The sequence below is a fragment of the Lagenorhynchus albirostris genome, chromosome 5 (assembly GCF_949774975.1).
Source record: "Lagenorhynchus albirostris chromosome 5, mLagAlb1.1, whole genome shotgun sequence".
NCBI lineage: Eukaryota > Metazoa > Chordata > Mammalia > Artiodactyla > Delphinidae > Lagenorhynchus > Lagenorhynchus albirostris.
Genome location: NC_083099.1, coordinates 103,858,283 through 103,884,757, shown reverse-complemented (window position 1 = coordinate 103,884,757; position 26,475 = coordinate 103,858,283). Strand labels below are relative to the sequence as shown.

The 26,475-nt window shown below is 35.3% G+C and overlaps 1 protein-coding gene across 2 annotated transcripts in view; it reads left to right on the top strand.

Moving 5' to 3' along the window:
* EPHA3 (EPH receptor A3) overlaps positions 1-26,475 on the top strand; it is a 370,038-nt gene that overhangs the window by 277,875 nt on the left and 65,688 nt on the right. The window contains exons 6-9 of one of the 2 annotated variants that reach the window (XM_060149389.1): positions 11,437-11,561; positions 14,630-14,789; positions 22,148-22,250; positions 22,947-23,014. In XM_060149389.1, the coding sequence (XP_060005372.1) occupies positions 11,437-11,561; positions 14,630-14,789; positions 22,148-22,250; positions 22,947-23,014 (456 nt within the window). Of the gene's footprint in view, positions 1-11,436; positions 11,562-14,626; positions 14,790-22,147; positions 22,251-22,946; positions 23,015-26,475 lie in introns of both variants that reach the window. The other variant, XM_060149388.1, reaches the window with a different exon arrangement.

Here is a 26,475-nt window from a genome sequence, read left to right as displayed (position 1 = left end):
TTAGATGCAACATATACTTCTATGGTGTACATTTATGGGGGGAAAATGCGTTATAAAAATTCATGATTCATACAACAGTGAAGAGTAAAGTAATGGTTGCTCACTCATGGATATGATACTTATAAGGACAATTGTCATTCCTTCAGGAATAAATCAATTTCTCACTCAACCAAGAACATATATAAGTGAGAGTGAAGTTATTGTAGGACTGGACTTGATTTTATACAAAGGCCTGCATGCATAAATCTGTGTGTGTGTGTACGTGTTTCAAATTTCAGTACCTCAGTTAAAGTTAGCTATTTATTACCTGTGACACAAACCCCAACTAATCCTACTACAAGAGTGTTTATATGTGGTGCCTTAAAGAATTCTGGACTGACACACTTTGATATCATTTTCTCTGTCTTCTTTTCTTACTTATAAAAATGAAAGGATCCAGCAAAGAATGGACAAAATTGTTTACCTTGGGCCTCAATGAAACCAACTAGGAGCAGGTCCAGATAAGGATGTCAGCTTAGGATTTAGTGTCTAGTATCTAACAATGAAGTTTGACTAAAATCATGGATTTAATGGGCAGAGATACTGGTGTCCAACAGGCAGAAAGCCTATAATTGCAGAAGTACCTCTCCCTTAAATAGCATAATAGGTTAAAAATGTGTTTTATCAAAGCTTCTACGGGTAGATTTTAAACCTGAGTGTTGGTTAAACATCAAAGACAGTGCATCATAGCAGTTTCTGGGTTTGAATAAAGTAAGAAAAAAATAATTACTGCAAGACTGTGTGCATACCAGGTATTTCCTTAGATACCGCATTAGCTGTCTGTCAAGAAGAGGTCTTTTATTTGTTTGAAAAAACATCTAGATGCTATTCCACTACAGTGATTATTTTAAAATGTAATTTTTATTATTATTCAGGTATAGTAAGGCCAGCAGATTAAGGAAATAATTGCTATTGAAAAGGTAGTTTGTTATTTACAGTCTCCAAGAGGAAGGGGCATGTCATACCTTGGAGGACCACACAGAGAAACATCAGGGTCAGTCAGGAGGTAGAGGGAGCAAGGAAAAAGCATGGGCAAGAGCCTTTACTCTGGTTTTGTAAGAAAGGCAAGGCAAGGGGAGATAAGGTAAGTATACTTAGTTAGGATTGGCTAGTTTGAATAATTTCAGCAGTAGACTGTGAGGTATAAGGACTTTCTCTAGTTGTCTGGTACCTGGTTTTAGGATGATTGGGGCAGAGGAATATTTCCTGGTACAGCATAAGAGCCAGATGGAGAAGGTAATGTGTTGATTAGTTTGCAGTATGAGAGGCACACTCTTGGGCCAGTCTTTGCCATTTCTAGGAATTGGCTAACCCTGGGAGAGGCAGCCTATCCCTGGTCAGCAAGGCTCCAGATGCCAGAGCATAAAGAATACAGAAAATAAGGCTTCCCTGGTGGCGCAGTGGTTGAAAGTCCGCCTGCCGATGCAGGGGACACGGGTTCGCGCCCCGGTCCGGGAAGATCCCACGTGCCGTGGAGCGGCTGGGCCCGTGAGCCATGGCCGCTGGGCATCCGGAGCCTCTGCTCCGCAGCGTGAGAGGCCACAACAGTGAGAGGCCCGTGTACCGCAAAAAAAAAAAAAAAAAACAGAAAATAGGAAAATATAGTTAATAGTGTGACATATCAATATTAAGACCTAATTATGCAAATCATATATTTTACTTCTTTTTAAATTGAGGTAACATTTATATATAGTGAATTGTCTTAACTGTAAGGAAAATTAAATGACTTTTAATAAACATATTTACCCCTGTGAAAATACAGAGTATTTCTATCAGTGCCCCCTTTCCTTTTATAGTTATAATTTGTGAATAAAAGTTTAATTTACTTAAGACCAGTATATATTTTGTCTATTTTCTAAATATAACATACATAATATATTGTAAATTTGTCCTCCTTTCTGTTCTGCTTGAACACATGAACCAAACAACCCAAGACCCAAGAGGGTAGCCTTTCAGACTAGTTTTCTTGCCATTATCTGTAAAGCGGAAGCTGGGTCAACGGCAGTCCTCTTTTGCTCCAAAGGTGCGTTAAAGTTGTAAGTTGTATAAAGTTGTAAAGTCCACTGCTGCACATAATTAGAAGGCAGCAGGCTGCTTGTCAGAAGCTCCACAGAGAATACCACCGTAGTCCAGATTTAGTCCCTTCTGTCCTGTGCTGGAACGTGGCCACTCTACTCCTGAAGGACTCTTGAGTCAGAACAGACATACTACCTCAGCAATCCTTTGAAACAAACAAACAAAACCTCACACTGTGGTTAGCCTAGTTCTTGACTGAAGCTTTCTCTTCATTCATCTGGTCTTGATCTTGTACCATCACCCTTTTCCCCACCACATCCCTATTATCTGTATTCAACAGCTGCTCCTCTCACTCTTTGGCGACATCTATACTTAAATAATTTTGCCTGTACTAAATGTTGTATATCATTTGATTTTGCCCAAGATTTCATATTTAGTATTTAAACTTGGATTATTAACTTCAGTTTTGAAGTTTCTACTCTATTGTCTTTATTTTGTGGAAGCTGCTGAATGAAGACAACAAGCTTACAATCCTACATTGGTTAGGAACTTGGGATATTAAAATCCTATCAAAGCAGGGCTTCCCTGGTGGCGCAGTGGTTGAGAGTCCGCCTGCCGATGCAGGGGACACGGGTTCGTGCCCCGGTCTGGGAGGATCCCACATGCCGTGGAGCGGCTGGGCCCGTGAGCCATGGCCGCTGAGCCTGTGCGTCCGGAGCCTGTGCTCCACAACGGGAGAGGCCACGTCAGTGAGAGGCCCGCGTACTGCAAAAACAAAAAACAAAACAAAACAAAAAAAATCCTATCAAAGCAGATTTTCTAAATAGAATAACTAGGAAGCTTATCCAAGAAGAACTTTGAAAAATTCAGGATTAAGACATATTGCTATTCCCAAAGCCAAGTTATATCTTCTGGAAATTGTAAGATATTTAGAAATCTTATGAAGTGAGGAATTTCTCAGACAACTTTCGGCTCTCTGGGAGGGAAGATTCTATCCTTTCCATGTATATTATCTCTGGAATGCATTTTTCTAAATTTAGGCTCAGGCCTTAGAAGTGTGAAGTGTGGATTTTCAGAAATAATGTAAAGAATATTGCATAGTTTAAAATAATACATGCAGAGCTCAATGTCTACCTGTCTAGGAATTTTGAGAGAACTTTATGCATCATGTGTAATCGATGAAGGAAAAGAATGCCCTAGATGTAATTTAATTTTAGTTGTCTCCTGTTAAAAGACAGCTAGACCCTCCAGCAGCATCACATTATCTGTGTAAATAGAGAACATTAGGCTAAACAACACACACACACACACACACACATTATGAATAACTACCTGCCATTTTCATCGCCTTGTACATGCATGAAGTCCTTGATTAGGGCTCACTGGACTCAGAGACTACAGGCATGTTGAGAGTACTCATGGCTCTTCAAAGGACTTAAAGAGAAGAATATTGTAGAATATCTCAGCAAATCCAAGGAACATTATTTTTTTTCTAAAATATACTGATGCTATAAATGTATATAATGTCTCCAGGAATCTCAATATTTTATGACAGGTTTGCTGGTATGCTGCATTTTTCAAAGACAACTAGTTTAAAAAAAAATCTTTATTTGCTCTACTTTCTGTTATTTCCTACCTACAAGATTTTTTTATTTTAGACTTAATTCTAAGTGGATAATAAAACCCTTAAAAATAGCTATGTGTCACTATTAACCTCTTTCACAGTGAAGAATTATATCTAGAAACCTATGATTACCTCCCATAGATTTTCAAAACCATATTACATATGGAGATTATAGAAAATATATATACTGGTCTCTGCCTCCTGGTCCTGGCACAGAGCTACTAAAACTCACAATTTCCTAAGTGATAAGAGTACAAGGAGCATCTTTTGTCCTTTTGTCTTCTACCCCAGTTCCTAACACCACGCACCTGAAGCTCTTGTAATTTCTTGGGTGATAGGAGTGTCTTTTGTTCTAATGAGGTGACTCTGGGTGGGCTCCTGAATGTCTTCTGGAGGAGGACTGCTCACCAGAAAGACCAAGCCTTTATTAGAAGCCTGGAATTTTCAGCCCACCCCATTCCCTTGATAAGGGGGAAGGGCTGAAAATGGAGTTAATGACCTATCATGCCTACGTGATGAAGCTTCCATAAAAATCCAATGGTATGGGGTTAGGAGATCTTCCAGGTCAGTGAACACACCCCAACTCCACAGAGACAGAAGCTCCTGAACTTAGGAGCCTCGTAGACCTTGCCCTATGTCTCTACATCTGGCTGTTCTTCTGTATCCTTTATCGTACTCTTTAATAAACTGGTAAATGTGTTTCCCTGAGTTCTGTGGCCACTCTAGCAAATTAATTGAGCCAGAGCAGAGGGTCATGGGAACCTCCAATTTGTAGCCAAGTCACACAGAAATTGTGGGTAACCTGGGAAGCTTCTCATTGTGATTAGCATCTGAGGTGAGGGGCAGTGTTATGAGATTCAGCCTTTAACGTGTGGAATATGACACTACTTGCAAGTAAATAGTGTGAAAATTCAGTTAAATTGTAGGAAACCAAATCAGAATTGATTAGTGTGGGGAAACCTACACATTTGCTGACCAGAAGTGTCAGAAGTGTGATAAGTGTGGTAGTAGTGTGAGAGTAAAGGAGAGGAAGAACTAGATTTTTTTAAAACAACGTATTGAAGATTGATCCGATTGTAAGAGGATATTGAATGATATTAAAAGAAGGAGAACTTAATGTTAAAGATCAATTGAAAAATGAAAAACAGCATCTCTTTTGATGAATTCATGCAATAAACATCTATGAAATGAACCCTTCTATTACTACTGTTTTCTTTCTCTTTTATTGCTCCATGCTGAGAAGGGAATGAGATTATACATTTTAACTGCATTCTCCAATCTTTAAAACTACTCTGGAATATTCAAATTTTAATAATGAAAATTTTAAAGATTTTACAAATTTAGAACTAAGAAGCCTAAAATTTTGACCAGAATTTTCCCCTCTGGAGAGATCTTGCTCAAAATTTACTTTCAATGTATACGTTTTAGAACGTTTTTCTCCCAGCACTATTGATTCAGTTTAGAAAATTATTTTTCTCTTTACTATACAAAATAAACGATATAATTTTATAGAAAAAGGTATCTGTTTAACATCTTATAATTTTCATTTTTGTTTGAATTTTATTATTTTAATAATAAATCAGGAGTTAAATAGGATTATCTTTCAAAGGAACTAGTCACAAAATATATTGTACATTTTTTTGCAAAGCTAACCAAACTGAATAAATAGATTTATGTACAGTTGGTGTGATACTAGGCATTAAAGACTCTGAGGAACTTACAATCTAATGGGAAGACACACTAGTAAGCAAATGGTATAATTGCAACACAATGAGATAGGCTAAATAATAAGAGAATGAAAAACTATACTATATATCAGAACAGAGGAAGGAGCTGATTAACTATTGCCTAAGGGACTCAAAAAAAGCTGTATATTAGCAATGCCTTTCTAAGGATAATGAGTAGAAGAGATTTTCCCAGTGGAAAAGGGAAGAGATTGAGTGTTCCAGACAGGGAGTATATTACAAGTACAATTGTAGGCAGTGGCCTAAGGAATTGTCTTTAGAATTTATTTTGAAAGGCGAGCAATAAATGATAAATCTGGTATGTATGTTACAGTCTAATGAGGAATCTTAAATAATAATGTAATTAATTTCAAATTGCATATCCTATTGTAGTCCAGAATTTCCCAAATGTGTGATCTTAAGAGATTTCTGACATCAAATTCTTCAAAATGTAGATTGCTAGACCTTTACTTTGAAACTTATTTTTTAGTTAACAAGTTTAGGAAAACTGATTTGAAATATGAGGTTTTGAAGGAAAAGACGGTTAATGTTTTATTTGCTTTATAAAATGATAAAAAATCAAAAATGTGTGGAAAATTGAGGGAAGTTCTGGAAAGATTGAGATGAGAGACACAGAATCCAATGCACGTGAAAGATGGCAATGGTTTGAACTGAAGCAGGGCTGAAAGAACTATAACTGGGTAGAAAGAAAATTCATCGACTTTCAGATGCTGAAGTTGATTGGCATACAGTGTTATTGGTGAGGGAGAATATATAAAGAAGTATAACTCTGAAATTCAAACTGGTAGGCTGTAAAAATGGTGAGTCCTGGGATCAAAACAGGAAATTCCAGAGAACAAATTGGGGAAATCAGGATAGGGGTGGTAAGATGGAGAACATTAAGCTATGAATGATTATGCTCATTCAAACTCGAGTGTTTCTGGACTTTATAGAAATGTCCACTTCTGAAAAAAACTAAGGAAATGTTCTTAAGTGGGCATTGTAATGAATGGTACAAAATAATAAGAGAGGCATGCTTTTAAAGGCATGCCTGATTCAAAGGAAAAATCTTTCAACCATTTACTCAATGATATTTTCCCATGGAGATAATTTTTAAAAGCTTTGGCTCCCTTAGAAAAAGACATACTGAGCCTTTTTTTCGTATTACTTTAACTTGTCCAATCTCTAAACCACAGAGACACCTTAGAGGTTCGTTAGAAATTCCCAGACCCAGAAAGAGAAAAGTCCCAATAAAAACAAACGAACCAAACCAGATCCTTAGAGTTGAATTTTGAAGTTTTGACTTCCTGATTCTAAGGATGGGTCATATTTTAGTTACAGAATAAGGGTAAATGCCTCTTAAAAACACCATAGTTAAAATAATAAATCCTTTCCACGTCTGACAGTAGATTTGGATGCACAAGTATTGTGTGATTCAAATACAAATTGTGAGCTACACAAACCCCATCTCTAACCAGATCTCTTTACATAGAAACCTTTCTTAGCCTGACATCTTTGCTTGCCCATTGTAATTTGCTTTTCTATTATTACATTAGATGCAATCAATGGCTCAGGCTAGGCGGACATTGAGAGAAAATCTTACTCTTCCTCTGTAAATAAATAACTGGGGTTCAATTATGAATTATTAAGGGTTATACTTCTCTGTCTATCTTCTGGACTAGTCATGCATGTCTCTGATTCAAGAAACTGCCATTACAGTGGCCTGGAAATAGGGAAGAAAATACTCAGGGAATAATTCAACCCTTGGTTCCCAGAAAGGTATGTCTCCTTAGAACAGCAATTGAAAAGCATTTTGATACCAGCTTTCACAAAACACATATTACTAGATAACATGGGGTGAAATATCTGTCGAGTCCTATGTCGTGATCTAAGAAAAATTTTAAAGAATGAATTGAGAGAGCCATGAGCAAGTTCACTGCGACACCGCAAGTTAAGAAATTTGTCAGTATTCAGAGTGTTCCGAATTTTTCAGTGGTATAGAGAAAGTTCAGAAAAACTTCATGGAGGGTGATTAACTGTATGATTTATGGGCTTCTTCTTCCCTCCCAACCTTCACTGTTTTTCTCTTGTATTTGTATTCTTTTAAGAAATATTTTAGTTAAAAATAAAAATTTCACTTTACGAGTATATCATATCTCCTTTCTTTATTTTCCAAAGAGCACGTATATCCAATTATACTCAGAATAGCAAAAGCTAAGGATCAAATATTTGCTCCCTCTCAAATACCAACACAACAAAAATGTATGTTACACACCCAGACATTACTTTAGAGTTATTAACTTACTAAAAATTATTATCTTCCTACTGTTTTAATTTTTATTCTTTTTTTTTCTTCCCCTACAAAACTATTCATTCACTAAACTGTGTAAATTCCTGGACCCGTTTCATAGCAACCTACTTAGTCATCAACTTCATCAACTTCTTCCTGTTAATAAGAGAATCATTGTAATAATATATCATTTGAGGTATATAAAAGTCACCAGCATAAATCTCTTAATCCTGGGCTTTTGAAGTGTTCATCAGTAATTGCTATTTTAGCTTATACACCAGCATTTCACCAGGGAAAACCTATGATTCCTCTGCCTCGGTAACTTTTCACTCTCCTTCCAAGCATTTCTCTAATTTTAGGATTTTTTTTTTCATTCTGTACAACTATTACCCACCACTCCTTCAAATCACAAATTTAGAAAAAACAGAGAAATGAGAATAAAATAAATCAAATGTAAGATATACATTGCATCATTGATATAAATTGTATCACATTCTTTTATACAGAAAATAAGAATTTCTATGAATTTTGAAAATTACTTTGAACACATCACTCTTAGATACCTAAAAACGAACCAAAAAAAAAAAAATCACTGTTTCTCATCAATGTTACAAATTGTATTATAACACATGAGCAAGTATGGATAAATTATACTTAAAGACATGAATTAAGAAGTGTTCTAGAAAACATTTTAGAAAGCGTGGATACTGTGGAGTGCCCATGGAATTTTTCTCTTGCTACATGTGTTTTCTTATGTCTTAAAATTATTTATTAGGGGAGAGAAAAACAATTTCTGTTAATTATTTATTAATATTAAAATATTGATGATCATTACCTAAATGTAACAGGATTTCAGCTGGTGCACTGGATTGAAACTGCTGAAATGCAGCCAGTACAAGGGGTGTGTATTAAAAGAGCAGAACAAATGACTTAACAGGGGCCTAAAAGCAGCAATCCGAAAAGGTTCATTTCTTAGAGGTGGCACAAGCGTCGAGCAATTGCCTCTACTTAAGTAAGTGTGGAACTACAAAAGGCTATTTATTACAGTCCAACAGGGCACTGCAGCTTGCTCAAAGACCTTTGAAGAATTTCAACAGTTATAAAGTCTTGCCCAGTGCAGAAGCAATAAAATTTAAGCAGATCCCCAAAAGAGCCTGGAAAGCTTTCATTAAAAAGTTAATACAATCTTCTTCACAACTGTTCTTGGAAATGAATTATTTTCTCTCTCCTCTTTTCTGAGGAGAGATGCTATACCTGTTCATTTTCAAACCTTCTTTGAAAATGTATTTTAACTGTTAAGAAAAAGAAACCAGGTTCACGGTGGTATGAAACGAAGTAGGGAGGGTCTCCATGGGTTTACTAGGAAAGTGTTCCAACATTCAGCTTCTTTGAAATGCTCTGTAAGCACACATTAGAAGTTATTCTATTAATGCATTTACTTCAGGAGGAAAGTTGGTGGAATTTCTCCATTATTTTTGTACAAAAAGCAAAATTTGGTTCCAAGGACATTGGGGCTGAAATTATTCTATTAACGATTAAATAATAAATTGATTTTTCTAAGTATTAGAGTAAGTAAAAAGAAATTAATTATTAAAAATTTAATGTACCTGTTATTTATTTCTAACTCAGTGACGTGTTTATAAACTTCAAATATGTTTATAAAATTTCAACTAAATATAACCAAAATAACTTATCCTTTGCTTAGAATCAATTTCAGAGCAGCAAACTGCCTCGGGGTGAGAGCTGGGGGTGTTGTGAAGCCAGTTTGAGAAAGAAAACAATAATATTGAATAGACAGAAAGTGAACATAAAAGGTAAATGACATCAAGTTACATGAAAGAATGTTAATTGTTAATGGGAGCAAGATGTGAATAAGAAAATGATTTTACTTTTCTATCAGAAAAGCAACACCTACATTTTTCTTTGGAAAAAGATTATGTAATCATCCCCTGGCCATTAAAGTTATGAGGCTTTAATTACCAAAGTTCATAAGAAGATCTTACAAATAATAGAAATAGGTGGATGGAAAATGTACTGCAATAGATCTTTCGTTTAGGTTTACACTTTCTAAAAAAGTGTCACAAGGCAAGTTTAATGAAGGCTCTATTTTTAAGTGAAGAATAAAAATGAAAGGCATTTATAGACAGGAACAATTTAGGTGAGAGGTTGGATGCAAAAGTCGTCAAGTAATAATCATAGAAACATCAAATCAACATATAGGGAACTTTATTGCTAGCTGTTGTAGGGAATACAAATATACTGGGTTCTAATAGTCCTTGATTTGAGAAAAATCTATAAAAAATATGTCCTTTAGCAATGAAAACAATTCAGCAGTTGATGTGCCTGAGAATTCTACATTTTTGTTTGTTTCATGTTTGTAATTTATTTTGCTGCATTGCATTACGGCAGAATGCCACCGAACCCCACAGTGAGGTATTTTGGTTGGCCATTGTAGCAAGATTGAGATTTGAAACCAAGGGTAGGACTTCCCTGGTGGCACAGTGTTAAGAATCTGCCTGCCAAGGCAGGGGACACGGGTTCAATCCCTGGTCCAGGAAGATCCCACATGCCGCGGAGCAACTAAGCCTGTGCACCATAGCTACAGAGCGTGTACTCTACAGCCCGCGAGCCACAGCTACTGAGCCCGCATGCCACTACTACTGAAGCCCATGCGCCTAAAGCCTGTGCTCTGCAACAAGAGAAGCCACTGCAATGAGAAGCCCACACACCACAATGAAGAGTAGCCCCCGCTCACCACAACTAGGGAAAGCCCATGCGCAGCAACAAAGACCCAATACAGCCAAAAATAAATAAATAAATTTATTAAAAAAAAAATAGAAACCAAAGGTACTTTGATGGATAGTATGCATTTTTCTTTTTAATGGAAGGATTTGAAGTATATCTCTTAAAACATATTTAATCTTCCATTAAAAAAAATGGTGACCCTATGATATCTGATCCAAACAGATAGTTTTTTATTCATATTCTATACTTTTGATAATGCATAGAAAAACATAACAAATATAGAGTCATCCCCCAATAAGATGCCTCAAAATGTATCTATAGAGTTGTGACACAAAGAGTACTCATTTCCTCAGTACTTCTTACTAAATATATATTTTTTTAAGAAATGAAAATGTAAAAGCAGAGATTGTTTCTTCCTGATATATATTTTTATTCATGAGAGATTTTTGTCAGAAGTCAAGATCTATTGTACTATGTCCTAAATCCTACCTATTTTACAATACACTGAATATTATTATTACCTATGGATACCATGGGACTCCTTGTGCGTAATGGATTCCAGTCTTCATACAGAGTTGCACATGAAAATGTTACCAATGAGCTGAAGAATCTGGCATTCATAACTTTGCAACGTTATAATAGGTAGTCCTGATGTTTTGTTCTTTTTTTAATATATCAAATATATTTCATGGCTTACATTATAGTAGCAGATTGAAAACATATGCTCACTTGCCACTAGTCCACCAGCAGCTGAAAATCTCAGCTCATTTTCCATAGGCCTGTATGTACCAGGGCTATAATCCAGCTTCTGAGGCTTGATATCAGGCCAGATTAATACTCAAGAGCCTTTGAAATGGAAATAGTCCTTTCTTGCCAAAGATTAGAACAACAATAGACTGCATTTGCTTGTTCCCTTGCCTCTCTGCTCTTCTTTACTGCCCTTCCCAATCCGATTAATTTTCCTCATCCCATCATCCCCTCCCATCCTCTCTTTACAGCTCCATCACCTGTCATGACGATTAAGAAAGATCGGACATCCAGAAACAGCATTTCTTTATCCTGGCAAGAACCTGAACATCCTAATGGGATCATATTGGACTATGAGGTCAAATACTATGAAAAGGTGGGGAGATAATGTTAAAGGGTTGAGTTGTGTAGGGAAAGAGGTTACCTAATCATGAGTGTGCTCTTTCAGAGAAACCAATGACGCTGCTAGCAAGTGAAAGAGCTCTGTTTAGAATTCTGGTCATGTGATACCTTTGATTTATAGGTAGAAGAGGGTTTAGAAATCATTGTGTCAAATATCCTCCATTCTATAACAATAAGCCATAGCAAAAGATGTCACTATCAAATGTTAAGTCATCTAGTTATGGTATTAGAGATGACATTTGTGTCCTTCCACACTGAGACCCCTGTTCTACCAACTATTATATAGCGATTCCTTAATCTATTGATGAACTATTCCTGAGTTCATTGCCTTAAGCATCATTTCCTGACCTTCACATTCACATGAATTTCCTTCAATACAGATAGGAACATTGAATTAATAATGAAACGATTGTGTTATTGAACTGATGATGGAAAGCTTTCTTGACTTTGTACAAGGAAATGTAGATGAGAGTGGGTAGATAAGTTTGCCTCACATCATAAAATTGTGGTTCAGTAATGCAATTATAAAAAATAGGTACACGATTATTTATAAGTAGAATTTAAGGCATAGTATTTCATCACTCTAAGTACCACTTATTTCTCCCTGGTTATAAATTATGGCTAGGTTTGAAAGCAAGATGTATTCAAATCTTATCATTAGAGCTGGGTGGTTTTATAGCTACCAATATGAACATGACATATTTGTGTATCTGCTGCAGTTTACAAAGTATTTTAAAATGAAATAAAAACAAATTGTGAGTTGATATAGTTTATATTTACAGACTACTTCTGCATACATTATTTTGAGCTGTCTGATAATCTGATGAAAGTGGGCAAATAGGTTCTTTTACAAATAAGAAAACTGAGAGTTGATGGCATTATCTATTATTTCTCACAGCCTCACTGCTAATAAACATTAGATCTTTGTTTTGAATTCTGGCAGCCATGACTCCTCATGTAGTATGTTTTCCCCTGTATTGCATACCTTCCTCTACATGAAAATGGATTATTTTAGAGATATGAGAATTAGTGGTATGGTCAGTTGTCCAAAAAAAAAACAATGTATAAACATTCCTTTGCACTATGTAGTTATTCTGTTTATTGAAGTTAATGTATTTCACAAATGTGATCCCATTTTTTTTCATACTGCCCCCTACAGGGAAAAAGGTATGTCTCTTTCACTGAAAGAAAGTGAGACCTTATAAACCTCACTGTGCCAAACTCATAGTATAAATAAGTTATCTCCTAGCTTTCAGTGATCCACTGTGGTACTGTCAAGTACTCACTTGATCATGATCTTCTCTTTTTAAAAGTGTGACAAGATAGACTGGGCAAATATAAGAATCCATGTTTTATGGATGATACAACAAAATAAAAAGACAATTAATGATGCACCTTAGTTCAGATTGGATAGTAGAGCCAGGGAACACCCAACTTGTAGATCTATGAAGCTGATTCAAAAATACTACGAAACTACCTTCATATCTTTTACAAACATAAAGCATTTTCTGAACTTATTTCAAACTCCACTAACAAAGCACAATATACATCCATATTTTAAAACAATATTAATTAGTGCAGGAAAAGAATGACTGAACCTATTATTCTCTAAGCATTTTAAATTTGATGCATATTTATGTGTAATATTATTTTTAATATACTTTATATAAACATTTTTTATAGCATACATTCATAAATTTTAAACTTATTTCCGAATATATATATAATGCTTAGAAATAGTTTGAGCATTTTGCTAGAATTTAAGCTCTACAAAGTCTAGCTTTCTTGACTGTTTAGTTCATTAATAATGATGAACAGAGCCATGTTCTGGGTATATGATTAATAATTATTTTTAACACATGAAATAATGATTTCCACAAAATAAATATATTCAGCCCTCTTCATTATTTATATACTAACTCAAATGCTATCTGATACATAACCAGCATTTTTAACTAAAAAGTATCTATAACACACTACATTTTTTCTGTAATATTCTATTTAGCTTTGGTTGAGGATATGCATTGTTCTATATCACCCACTCTAGGTCCCACACCAGGTACAGGGATATTCCACCATTACTTGAAATTAGGTGACCCATAAAGTGCTCATATACTAACGTATGTTAAAGGAAAAACACAATTCCTGGAAGTCCATTTTGGTAAACAAGGCTTGACATAAAAAGTCTTTACAATTAATGTGCAGTGTGAATCTCCTAAAGTACAATGTAAATCCTTTTGGGAAATATTTCTAGACTTTTATCTGAAGATTTTAGTCTCTACAAACCATAGTGACTTAGATTAAACACAGTGCAAATATAGCTGATACTAAGAAAGTTATTAATGTAGAGTTTATACATAAAACCTGGACCTTTTTAAGTTTAATATTTTACAGTTAATGGAAATATTTTCTGAGAATCAGTAGGACATTCCTGTTAAGTTTAATTCAAGGGGGTATTTTTGTCTTTGTAAGTTTATTCTTGGAATTAGACTGAAGCTTTCATTCAGCCTCAGCTTTGAAGAGAACTTATTTTCATCCACATATTCAGTAATTGGTAAAAATGAAAACTAAATTTTCCTGCATTATGTGCAGGGAACAAATTATTTTATCCAAGTTGGGAAATTCTGTAAATATTTTTTTTTGCTTAAAAATGCCTCTATTAGGGCTTCCCTAGTGGCGCAGTGGTTGAGAGTCCGCCTGCCGATGCAGGGGACAGGGGTTCGTGCCCTGGTCCGGGAAGATCCCACATGCCGCGGAGCGGCTGGGCCCGTGAGTCATGGCCGCTGAGCCTGCGCGTCCGGAGCCTGTGCTCCGCAATGGGAGAGGCCACAGCAGTGAGAGGCCCATGTACCGCAAAAAAAAAAAAAAAAAAAAAAAAAGCCTCTATTACATTCAGAAAGTTAAATGATTGTCACCTCTTCTATCTGTCCTATGAGCTGTGTTAAAAATTTGAAAGAATTGGTTTTGAGTGGTTCACCTTTTTACCATTTGACAGCATTAGGAAGATTCGATTTTAACATGATTTTTCTTACCTCAAAGCAGGAACAAGAGACAAGTTATACAATTCTCAGGGCAAGAGGCACAAATGTTACCATCAGTAGCCTCAAGCCTGATACTACGTATGTATTCCAAATCCGAGCCCGGACCGCAGCTGGATTTGGGACCAACAGTCGCAAGTTTGAGTTCGAAACTAGCCCAGACTGTACGTATTTTTTCAATATAGTGTATGGGGGAAAGGGCTGTTGCAAGGGTGTCTGATAATTCATTCTCACTCTAAGTTTTAGCTAAATGTGATACACTGAAAGTATATTGCTTGGGGGACATTTAACAATTTTGCATAGCATTGGGTCTGTTTACTTGTGTTTGTGTAAATGTACATCTGTGTGTGTGTGTGTGTGTGTGTGTGTGTGTGTGTGTGTGTTTCTCTTTTACAAATCGAACATATTCTAATGCCTGGAATGCTTCTGATCTTCTATTGGCCATAAATTCCTTTGAGGGTCATTATTTAATATGGTAACATTTTAACTTCTAGTACCTGTTAATTCAGATATTTCAGGTTCATTGTATGGTTCAATGAACTACAAAAAAAGAAATGTGATGATCCATGAGGAACTTAATATTGTTTCAATCCTTAACACATTTAATTTTGTATTACTTGGAGGTTAAGGATTTTCTAAACCTGATTCATCACCTCATTCACATTCACAAGTAATTTGGTTGGTCCTGTGTGTCTGACACTAAATTTATCTAAAATTGGCAAACATTTTCCCAGTAACATTCTGATTTTCTTTAAATGCATTCACTTCATATTAGAAAAACCCTCTGCTAAAATATAAGTTTCAAAAGGGAAAATCATGGCTATGATATTAATATAAAGTGAACACAAATTAAAGATTTTATTTAACTTATTAATTAATGAAGAGACTAGTAAGAGAGTAAACTGATTTAAAGAGAAATTTGAAGAACAGATACATATACACATATACATACATATTTGTATATGTTGTGTCTGTTTGTGTGTATGAGTGTGTAGACAATCAGGAGTACTTAAACAAATTGGTTAATCTGTCCAAAACTGGTTAATATACTATAAGGCAATAACTATAATGATTGGGCTCATCTTTTCTAATGCACATAAAACAGTCATATCTCTAGTGAATATATCATTCTAGTTGTAATGAGAAAAATCACATATATAACTATTCATTGTCTACAACTAACTTCATAGTTGCAAAACAGGCCAGGAAGACAATCAAAGATGAACACGCTTTAGAAACAGATTATCCAGGGAGAGTCTGACAATGCCTAGCATTCTACCGAAAGGACACACAGTAATCTCTTTTGACAGTTCCAATTTGCCATTTCTCCCTGGCATCTATATTTCCTATTTTCTAAATATTTTATTCATGATATAAAATCACATTGTTATTGGTATGGTAATATTTTATGCCCAAATTTCATCCCTCATAGAAACATTCAAGATTAACAAAAATTATAAAAGTTGATTAAGTTAATATGGTAAAGTAAATATTTTATGGCACACTTTTTGTCAAACAATTAGAAATGCTGTTTACAATAACAAGCTCTACCTTCTACAGGGTATAAGAATCTAGTGTTAGAAATTAGTATCTCACAGCTGAAGCATGACAATTCTTCTACTCAAAGGAGAGCTGCCATCCTCAAAAACATAAATCTACACACTTGGCCCTCCAGATCCACAGGTTCCATATCCGTAGATCCAACCAACCTTGGATCAAAAATATACAAAACTATATCTAATATCCTGTGATAACCCATAATGGAAAAGAATATGACAGAATTTGAAAAATAATCTATATATGTATAACTGAGTCACTTTGCTGTACAGCAGAAATTAATACATTGTAAATCAAGTATACTTCAATAAAATTTAATGTATATTATATAGATATAATATATACCAAAAAATCCCAGAAAGTTCCAGAAAGCACAGCTTTAGTTTGTGGCAATCCAGCAACTATTTACATAGCATTAAGTTGTATTAGGTGTTGTAAGTAATCTAGAGATGGTTTAAATTATAGGGCAGGATGTGCTTAGGTTATATGCAAATACTACACCACTTTATGTAAGGGACTTGAGCATCCTCAGAGTTTGATATCTGTAGGGGGTCCTAGAACCATTCCCCCTTGGATATCGAAGGGGATTCAAGTCTCAGATGTGGAAACTGTACTTCAAGACCTCTCCTAATCCTCCTGTGATGGAATGAATATGGAGAAATCACTCTCTGAGGACATTAGAAACAAAATGCTGCAAAATACCATGGAAATCCATGTGAACAAGGTTTAAAACAAATTAAAAATTTTAGATGACAAAATAACAAAATATAATTGCAATTTAACATTCGTAATTCTAAATCTTTTTGTAAACTTTAAGTGGAGCGAAGAAAGTTCTTTGTTTTGAAATGATTATAGATTGAATTTTTTCAAACTTTTAAATAGTTATTGGAATTAACAACAAAACCTAGATTTGCTGTAGCAAGAGAGATCACAAATCACAGAAATATAAAAATCAAATGTTTATTATATCATGTGGTAGAAATTAGGCATATTGGGGGGCAAGAGGGACAGAACACCATTAGATAAATATGTATTATATTGATGCATATTTTGGAATATCAGTCTAACCTCTCTTGTTCTTAATTAGCACTTAACCCTATCTGATAAATAAATTTGCAACAACAACAACAACTTCTAAAATTTTAATGTGATTCCAGATTTACCACAGATATAGTTGTGGTAGTGTTATGCATGATCATCTAATGAGGCTTCAGTGTCTGAGGTTTAAGAAATAGCCCATCTAAAAACTTCAGGGTCTTAGGACTTTTTCAAATAAGTTTTATATTTGCTATATTTCCACTGATTGATAGAGCAGATGAAAAGAGCATAGAGAGAAAGGGAACTTTTTTAATATCCCTCCTCTCCTTTTATAAAAATCTTTGAGTTGCACAGTTTGATTTTTTTTTTTAAATCAGTTTACTCTTACTACTTTACCATAGAATTCTTCCAGACTTTAAATATAAGTAAATATAGGTTTAAAAATTACCTTTTGTCTTAAGGCGAAAAAAGACAAAAATCAAAGCTCTCCGTTTTTATAAATCAAAATGATATATTCATAAAAACTCTAAGGATTTAAGAGTCTTATTTGTTATAGATTGATATTTAAAAGATATAAAAAAAAGGCTCATGTTTGGATTTCTTTAACGGTTTGCTGCTTATTCTAGTTTTTATTATTTTTTAATTATAAAGTTTTATTCATAACACATATAAATGTTTCTTAGTAGAAAATAGTGTATTTCTACCTGGAATTTAATTAGTATTTTTTGATCTTGTTTACAGTAACAATATAGAGGCATAGTGGATTATATATTTTCCTAAGTGCTTTAAAGTTTCTTACTATTTATGTGTCAGTGCTTTACATTTATTATCATCACTTTACAGAAGAGGAAACTGAGGCATAGGGAGGTTAAGTAAGATTTCTAAAGTTATACAATTGGTAAATGATCGATCTGATTTTAGAACCCATGTATTTTTGTGACAGTATGAAAAGCATTTGCGTAAACATTTCATTTGATCCTGTTCTATAAGCTATTAAGACACTATGATTTCCTTTTATCCATGGTCTAGGACACAGAGTTTTATATGTTTTTTCTGAGATTGCATAGCTAGTAAGTGGAGTCAGTGAGCCTCCAGATTTTGGAGTACTGATCCAGTGCTGCTATTGCATATTAATAAAAAAAAAAAAGGTCATGCTAAAAGTCCCACAGAAAGCATAGAGTGTATATGAGTAAAAGGACCTTCCTAGAGCAAAGGTGACATCCACGAAAGCAAGAAGTCCCAGACTTTAAGAAACAGTGTGACATGTTTGGGAAAACAGGCAGTCCATCTGTCTGGAAAGCCTCAGTGGGCAGAAACTGAATCCAGAGTGTGTGCTTTGTGCTTGAGAAAGGCAGGCACAGTGTAGGAGTTAGAGAAAGAACCCTAAAGGGAGCTGCCATGTATTGGGATGACCTCGACAAGCTGCTTCAACTTTCACTGCCTCAGCTTCCCTGTCTGTAAATTGGGAAAGATCATCGTGCATGACTCAATAGGGTTTTTATGTTGATTAAATTAATTGTTGTTTGTAAAGTGCTTAAAATATTACCTGGTATAATAGTATAGTAAGCACTCGGGGTGTGTGTGTATGTCTGTGTGTCTGTGTGTGTGTGTTTGTTTTGTGTTTAAATAAATCGTACATAATTTGAACATCCAAGGAATTTCCAGAGCAAAAGTATGTGGGATAAAGCTGAGATCTGGAAATGGAGGATTCTACTGGATATTACTATTCAAGAAGATTAGCTCAGGGACAATTTAGTCAGCACTCCTAAATGTTTCATACTGCCTTTTTGTTGTTTTTAATGAATGGGTATGCAGCAACTTTAATCTCTTGGACCCTATTTTTAGGGGACATTAAGAAAGGCTGACAAAGGTAGAATAGAATCATTATATAGAGAACTTTATATACCAAGATTAGATATTCATATGTAATTTTGTGGGATATGGAGTACTTTTGCCAATTCTTTACCGGGAAAATGAAATAATAAAAATATATAACATTTATTAAACCCTTATTGTATGTTTAGCACTGTTCTAGGTGTTTAACTTGTATTAACTCCTTTAATCCTCACAACAATCATATTATTATGTCACACAGCAGATTGGTACAAAGCCAGTCATTCTGGTTCACGAGAACGAGCTCCTTGCCAGTCTGCTTTAGGCAGAGTGGACAGCATGTGTAGGATGGACAAAAATGGGAAGAGACTAGAGCCAGGGGGAGCAGTGTGCTTGTGGGAAAACATATTCAAACTGAATTCCTGACATAATAGGTATCAGTTTTTGCCAGTATGCCACATAAAATTATTAGACAACTGTATAACACACAATTTAATCAATACTATTCATTCAAATGTTTGCCAATTCAGTAACCAAAAATGATCTGATTTGGTTATGTGCTTTTAGATAGTCTCTGGGATTCATAGATATCTAGAGCTAGAGGAAACTGTAGAGAGGTCTAGTTTAATCCTGTCTTTGACAAGAAAAGAAAGAGAGAATTCTTCTTTTTTCTATCATGTTTCCTCTACCAGTTTCACTGACATTTATTTTACAGACTGGCTAAAATTTACCAGCGAATTCAGAACTTGCTGCTCTTTATAAGTTGCTACACTATGCAAAGTGAAAAGCATGAGATAAAGTGATTATTATATGTTCATGGATCATTATTGAATTACAAGGTTAAGTTATTTACAAATGATTCACAGATCTATAGCCAGTGGAGAGGAATGTATCAGTCCATGTCTTCTGTGAAGCAGATATTAAGGTGGAATTGTGTGAGCTTCAGGGAGTGTGGGGATACAGATAAAAGGTAAAAGGGGAGGAACAGAAAGGGCCAAGCAGAGCCTGAGACTGAGATGTAGGTCAGCCATCTATGAAGACAGAGAGAAGGCAGAGGGTTAAGGAGGGGGACCCTCAGAGAGCAATGCAGCTGTGAGGGTCTCACCAAACCAATGGGGAGCCTCAGCATGAAGATTGCCCTTACAGGACCGCTGCATTGGGCAGAAATGGCCTGGCTGCAGTCCCCTTGCCATGTTTTGTCATTGAGGAGAGCGTGGCTGCGGTGGATCCTGAAGGTGCAGCAGCTGCGAGCTGTCTGCCCACTGCAGGCTTGGCAGTAGGGAGATCCTAACAGGCACTCCCACGACTGCCACGTGGCGTAAACAATAGTTTTCTGATAGTAAAGAATAAAGTGCTTGCAACAGTTTATATTATGAGTATACCATCCTGCCACACTCTGAGTTCTTTTTTTCAGATGCTTAGAAAAACTTTTAACAGCCTATCTGCCATGTTTCTTTATTTACATCATTCATTCCCTAAACTGCATTATCTTAGAGAAAAACTTCCAACCTTAGATTTTTCATCAGGTTCAAGATGTGATATTGGCTTCTGAAGAGCTGATAGTATAACTAAACCTTCTCTTCTGAGCTTTTCTTTTGATACAGCACTGATTCATTTGTTTAATCAGCATTTACTACAAAAACAATAAATATTAAAGTATGAGTGCATGAGAGGGAATGTTCCAGGAACTGAGTATATTTTAGAGAGTGTAGAGATTAGAATGCTTATGGATTTTGTTAGCAGGTGAGCCTGGGGATTTAGGCAGAGAACAGATCCTAAATAGTTTTACATGCATTTTATCCAGAAAGTGATGGAGAGCCCTGCATGAGAATGACATAATCAAACTCATGGCTTAGAAGGAATACTCTGGTGGCCAAGTAGAAGATAGGAAAGGCCTGCAAGTAGAGATCCATTGGGAATTTCTTACTGTAATCCAGGAGAGAAGTGAAGACAGAAACTAAAATATTTAAAAGAATTTGGTGATTAATTGGATATAGAAAAATCGGGAGAGGGAGAGGACAAGGTGACTTTATGTTTATGGTCTACATCTTTGCTACTCAAAAGGTTGTAGTCTGCAATCGGCAGCATCAACATCACTGGGGGCTCATAAGATATGCACAGTCTCAGTCCCCGCTCCAGACTGACTGAATCAGAAACTGCTTTTTCCAAAGGTCCTCAAATGATTTATGTGAACATTAAAGTTAGATAATCATTGGTTTAGGTCAAGGGTCAGTAAACATTTTCTGTAAGGGGCTAGAGAATAAATATTTTAGGCTTTGTGTACATACAGTCTCTGTTGCTCCTACCTAACTTGGCTAATTGTAGCATAAAAGCAGCCATAGACAATGTACAAGTAAATGAATGTGGCTGTGTTCCAATGTAATTTTATTTATAGACACAAAAATTTGAATTTTATATAATTTTCATATATCACAGAATCTTCTTTTGACTTTTTGCAACCATTAAAAAAATGTAAATTTTTCTAAGCTTCTGAGCTATACAAAAACTGATGGCAGGCCAGATTTGGCTCCTGGACAATTTTTCCCAATACCTCATGTTGGTGAGTGAATGAATGATGGGCCATCTACAAAGGTAGGAAATACAGGGACAGGAACAATTTGTTGGTAACATGTGTTGAGGTCCATAGGACAGGTATGATACCACCTTTTAAATAAATACAGATACTGGAGACTAAACAAGTTAATGAGAACGCTTTTATAGTTTCATTCTGGGAAATCTTACCTATTCCCTATATTTCTCTGATAATTACTGTTTATTTGATAAGTTTCTTGCCAATGAGTATAGAGAAAACCAGTCCAGCATATTTTATGCAGTAGATGCCCAAATAGTTTTGATTGATGTCAGTGAAAGCAGAGTATTTAATCTTATTAATCAGAAATTTCAAGTAAAATTATATAAAATGTCTATTTTTTACACTCAGTGAAGAATTCTTTTTACATTATATCAGACAACAAACCATATTTTAGGTAAAAGCAAAATAAATAGGACTTAATTTATCAACATTTTCACGTAGATGTTAGTTATGATGTGTTAATGCCTGGTCGTTTCTTATTTTTTCTCTCCAACCTCACAGCTTTCTCCATTTCCGGGGAAAATAGCCAAGTGGTAATGATTGCCATTTCAGCGGCAGTAGCAATTATTCTCCTCGCAGTCGTCACCTACATTTTGATTGGGAGGTGAGTTCACAGTCTGTTTTATGACTTACTTTCATTATTGCATTGCTTGCTTCCCTCAATTGCCACTAAAATCTGAAAAGTGTGGTCAGTAAAATATTTTAACAATAAGAATGTCTCCACTTGTATTGTAGATATTTCTTTTTTTCCTCCCTTTCTTTTGATTCTCCATCTTTAGTTTTGAGTTTCTTTTTTTCATTAAATTCTTGCCCCAGTCTCCAACACCCACCACTTCTTTTGACCTCACTCTTGGTTTTTACTTTCTTTTTTCAATTATCCCTTCTCTCATCAAATACACCCCAGATTTCCCTGACACTTTCTCACCCAGAACACTGGTAACACTGCACAGCACTAATCACTAACAATGGAAACTTTACCCTTCATTCATTCTAACAGCAGTCGTTTTTTAAAAAAAAATACTATAAACACTTTCTAGGGCCATTATAAAAACTGAACTGAAGGGGTCTGCACAGTGGGGTAGCATCTCTCCATATCTCCTCATTAGGCAGCTCTCCAGGGTCCCCAGAGAAAGAGGCTTTCTCTAGAGGATTTAGAAAATATGAAGTCATTAAACTTTCACTAAAGCATTTAATTGTTTGTGCAAAATGCTTTATTTTTTGTGCTTTGCACATTCTGAACATACATAATTGTTTTAAGTATATTTTCTTTCTGTGTTCTCTTCCTTTGATTTACCTCTAGGTTTTGTGGCTATAACAAGTCAAAACATGGTGTGGATGAAAAAAGACTTCATTTTGGGAATGGACATTGTAAGTTTCTAAACTATTTGCTGCCGTTTTGGCTTTACCATTTCAGCTTTAGCAGTTGTTGATTTGTAATTGGATAACTTCCCCCCTGACAAAGAGAATTCAAAAGTAGTTTTATGGGAAAATTGAACAAGTCAAATTTAGTTTAAACAGAGAAGGGAATCCACGGCTCTGCATTAAGTAATTTTTACATGGCTGCATTTCAGCATACTTAAGCTAACGTGAAGGGTAACTGGTGGTTTATATTCAAATAATGCACATGATGGGGAGTAGATACTATAGTCGGCTCCGCGTGGCTGAAAGGCAAAGCATATCTTCAATTTCCTTATTACTAACTATTTGCTAAAATCTAAATAGGAGCCTTTTCCCTTTCCTAACTGCCAAGTAAATATAAACAACCTCTGTTTATGTGAAACGGCTTATTCCACTTTGTCAACCAACCAGGGGAGAGCCTTTAGAATAAACTGTTTATTTTGGAGGTACATGATATCCAACTGGTAGGAAAGCCAGGGCTTTTGCCCCTTATTTTAATACCAATCAATTTAGTCTCTTTTTAATATTTCTCTGAAAGAAATACTCTTTTAAGAAACCAAGTGTTTATATCTAATAAAAAGACTCATTTTTTTTTCTTCTGGTGAAACAAATCATTCCAGGTGTTTTGCTTTTCCAAACTATGGCTGGGTTATTGTGGCAATTACTAATCATCAGCCTTAAAGGGAATAACATGTTCTCATGGAAGTTAGTACAGAGACCATACTCATGCCTATATGCTCTCAAATAATCTCAATGTAATTAATATAGTCTTGTAAGCATTAGTTTCTTTGGCTTTCACTTTTGCTTTCTGAAAATAACTTTCAGTTCAACATACTTTGTATCAGTAATTGGCTTTCCATCCAAAAGTTGTAGCTTGACAGTAAAAACTTGATGACCTGTTGCTACCATGTAGGAAGAATATAGTAGATTGAAAAAAAGAATGTTTTCCAAAATGTAAATTGAAGTAGGATGGACAGAATGGCAGAGGTTGCAGAGAGCACTGTTTGTTTCGTCCATCTCATTGTAGAATAATTCACAGAAAAGCCCAAGTGTCACCTTCCTAATATCAATATCTCATTCCAGATTAGTTAGGTTACCAACTCAAAAGTCTTAAAAGAGTGCATGAACAAATCACAGGATATTTATCTAGCTTTTTCTTCACAATCCCACAAAACACTGAGTCACATTCACCATGCATAAATTAGTCAGAGTAGTTGCATTCCTGTGGATTAAGTTGTTCTTAATCTGAGTTGGACAATCGATATAATATTGTCTTTAGGGCAAGACCATATTGATTTGGTTCTTTATACAGAAATTATACACCTCATGAACTTGCAGCACTGATAAATTTCTGTGTGCCAATTGTAAGCAGGTTTCTCTATCACTTCAATCTGCTTTAGCTGTTGCTTTTTATGGTGGAGTTTGTTGAAACTTTAATTTTCTTCAAATGCATAATATCCTTATGATAGCCAAACAAAAAAGAAATGTGTTTTATCCTAGCTGCAAGGGCATAAAGTATATGCATGTCATAAACTTTCTGCGTCTTAATGCTACAGCTGGTTTATTTCAGACCATTTATTTTGTATTACTTTGAAAAGCTCTAGCTATGAACTATTCCCTCCAGCCTTGTTACAAATCCTATAATATTGCTTCAAAAGGAAAGAAATGTGTTTCACCTCCTAAAATCCTGTCCCCTTGCCCTCTCTGGCCGGGCCTTTTTACTTTTTTGCTATCCTTAGGGCAACTCATGCTGGTAAAATGGAAATGTAAATTACTGTGTTTGCACAGAATGAGCTGTAAAGTAGTGCAGCTTAACACGTGTGCATGTGTTTATTATCTGGTTTTCTTGACACAGCCCAGTTACTCTGTGTGTTGCTCTTAATTATTGGTGTGAAGGGATTATGTGCTTGCATCCTGAATCACCTGATTCCTGGAACCTCTGGGGACAGCAGTTAAAAATCAGCAGTCAAAGCTCTCACAGTGAACAGGCCATTTTTCTTGGAGATGTGTGCGTGTGTTTATACTTGTATTGTTTCCCTAAATGTCATGCAGATAGAAAAGCAATTTACTTAACTTTAATCAATCACAATGAATTGATTGATTTTATTTGGGAATGACTATTTAATTTTTAGATTAGTTAGTAATACATATACTCTCTAGGGCTGACAGGAACGGAATGGTAACTCTAAAGCACACTTTCAAGGCTGTTTGAAGCCAGCACTTATTTAAAATGTTTGAGACATTGTTCCTAACAACTCATTTTATAATCTTCTTTGTCAATTCCTTTTTTTAATTTAAGTATAGTTGATTTACAATATTATATTGGTTTCAGATGTATAGCATAGTGATTCAGGATTTTTACAGATTATATGCCATTAAAAATTATTACAAGATAATGGCTATAATTCCCTGTGCGATAACAATATATCCTGTTGCTTATCTAGTTTATATGTAGTAATTCGTATCTCTTAACCCCATACCCCTATTTTGCCAGTAAGTCTCTCCCAAATTGATTTCCTTAAGTTCAGCAAGGTAAAATATTTGTGATTGTTTACCAGAAAAAAAATTTCATTTTCACCTTATTTTTAAAAGTGCTATTTTTCCCTTGGAAAGGAATGCTAGATTTTCTTACCTTACTGTTTCCTGACTTTACTATGACTAGTGGAAAATCAAAATTGGATGATCACATATTCTAGCCTCCATTTGACTGTCTTCTTTAAAATGTAACCAAATTGACTAAACAAAAAGATTCTGAGAAGACTTCATTTCCTAACGTCTTTTTATTAAATCTATGGTTACTTTTACTGTTTTCCTTACCCCAAAGCAAGAAAAGTATGATAGCTTTCCTTAATCTGTTTCTTGTTCCAACAGTAAAGTGTTTTAGTACTGATACTGTAGAAATAGTTTTAGTGTGATAATAAATTATAGTAGACCACTGTACTAAAGACTGACTGTGTTTATAGAAAGAAATGATGTTTATAATAAACAGCAGAAGCATGCAAACTGATGCATGAGCTCCAAAGAAACGGGCATTTCTAAGCCCAAATTCTGTCTCTGGGAAACCTCAATGATATTCATATTTGTGAATAAGCATTCTTAACATGAAGATACTGATAATGGCGATAGTCTCTGTCATTTACTGGGCACTAACTACAATAACAGGCACTCAATGCTAGGCACTTGAAGAGCAAGTTTTCCAGAGCTTTCTTTCTCTGATGTCTAGCAGATTCTTTGTGCTGCACTATTCAAAGTGGAAGAACTAGAAAAGTAGAGTTCTTCAAAAGCTACTCCACTCACAGTTTGCCCAAAGAAAGGGCAAAAAACTTACTATTTCCCCATTTCGGTGGATGTTGACTCCCTAGATATGGGTGTCATCTCAAATTATCTACACTCTGACTCTGGATGGAGAGTGGCCAGTCTTTTGCAGTGTC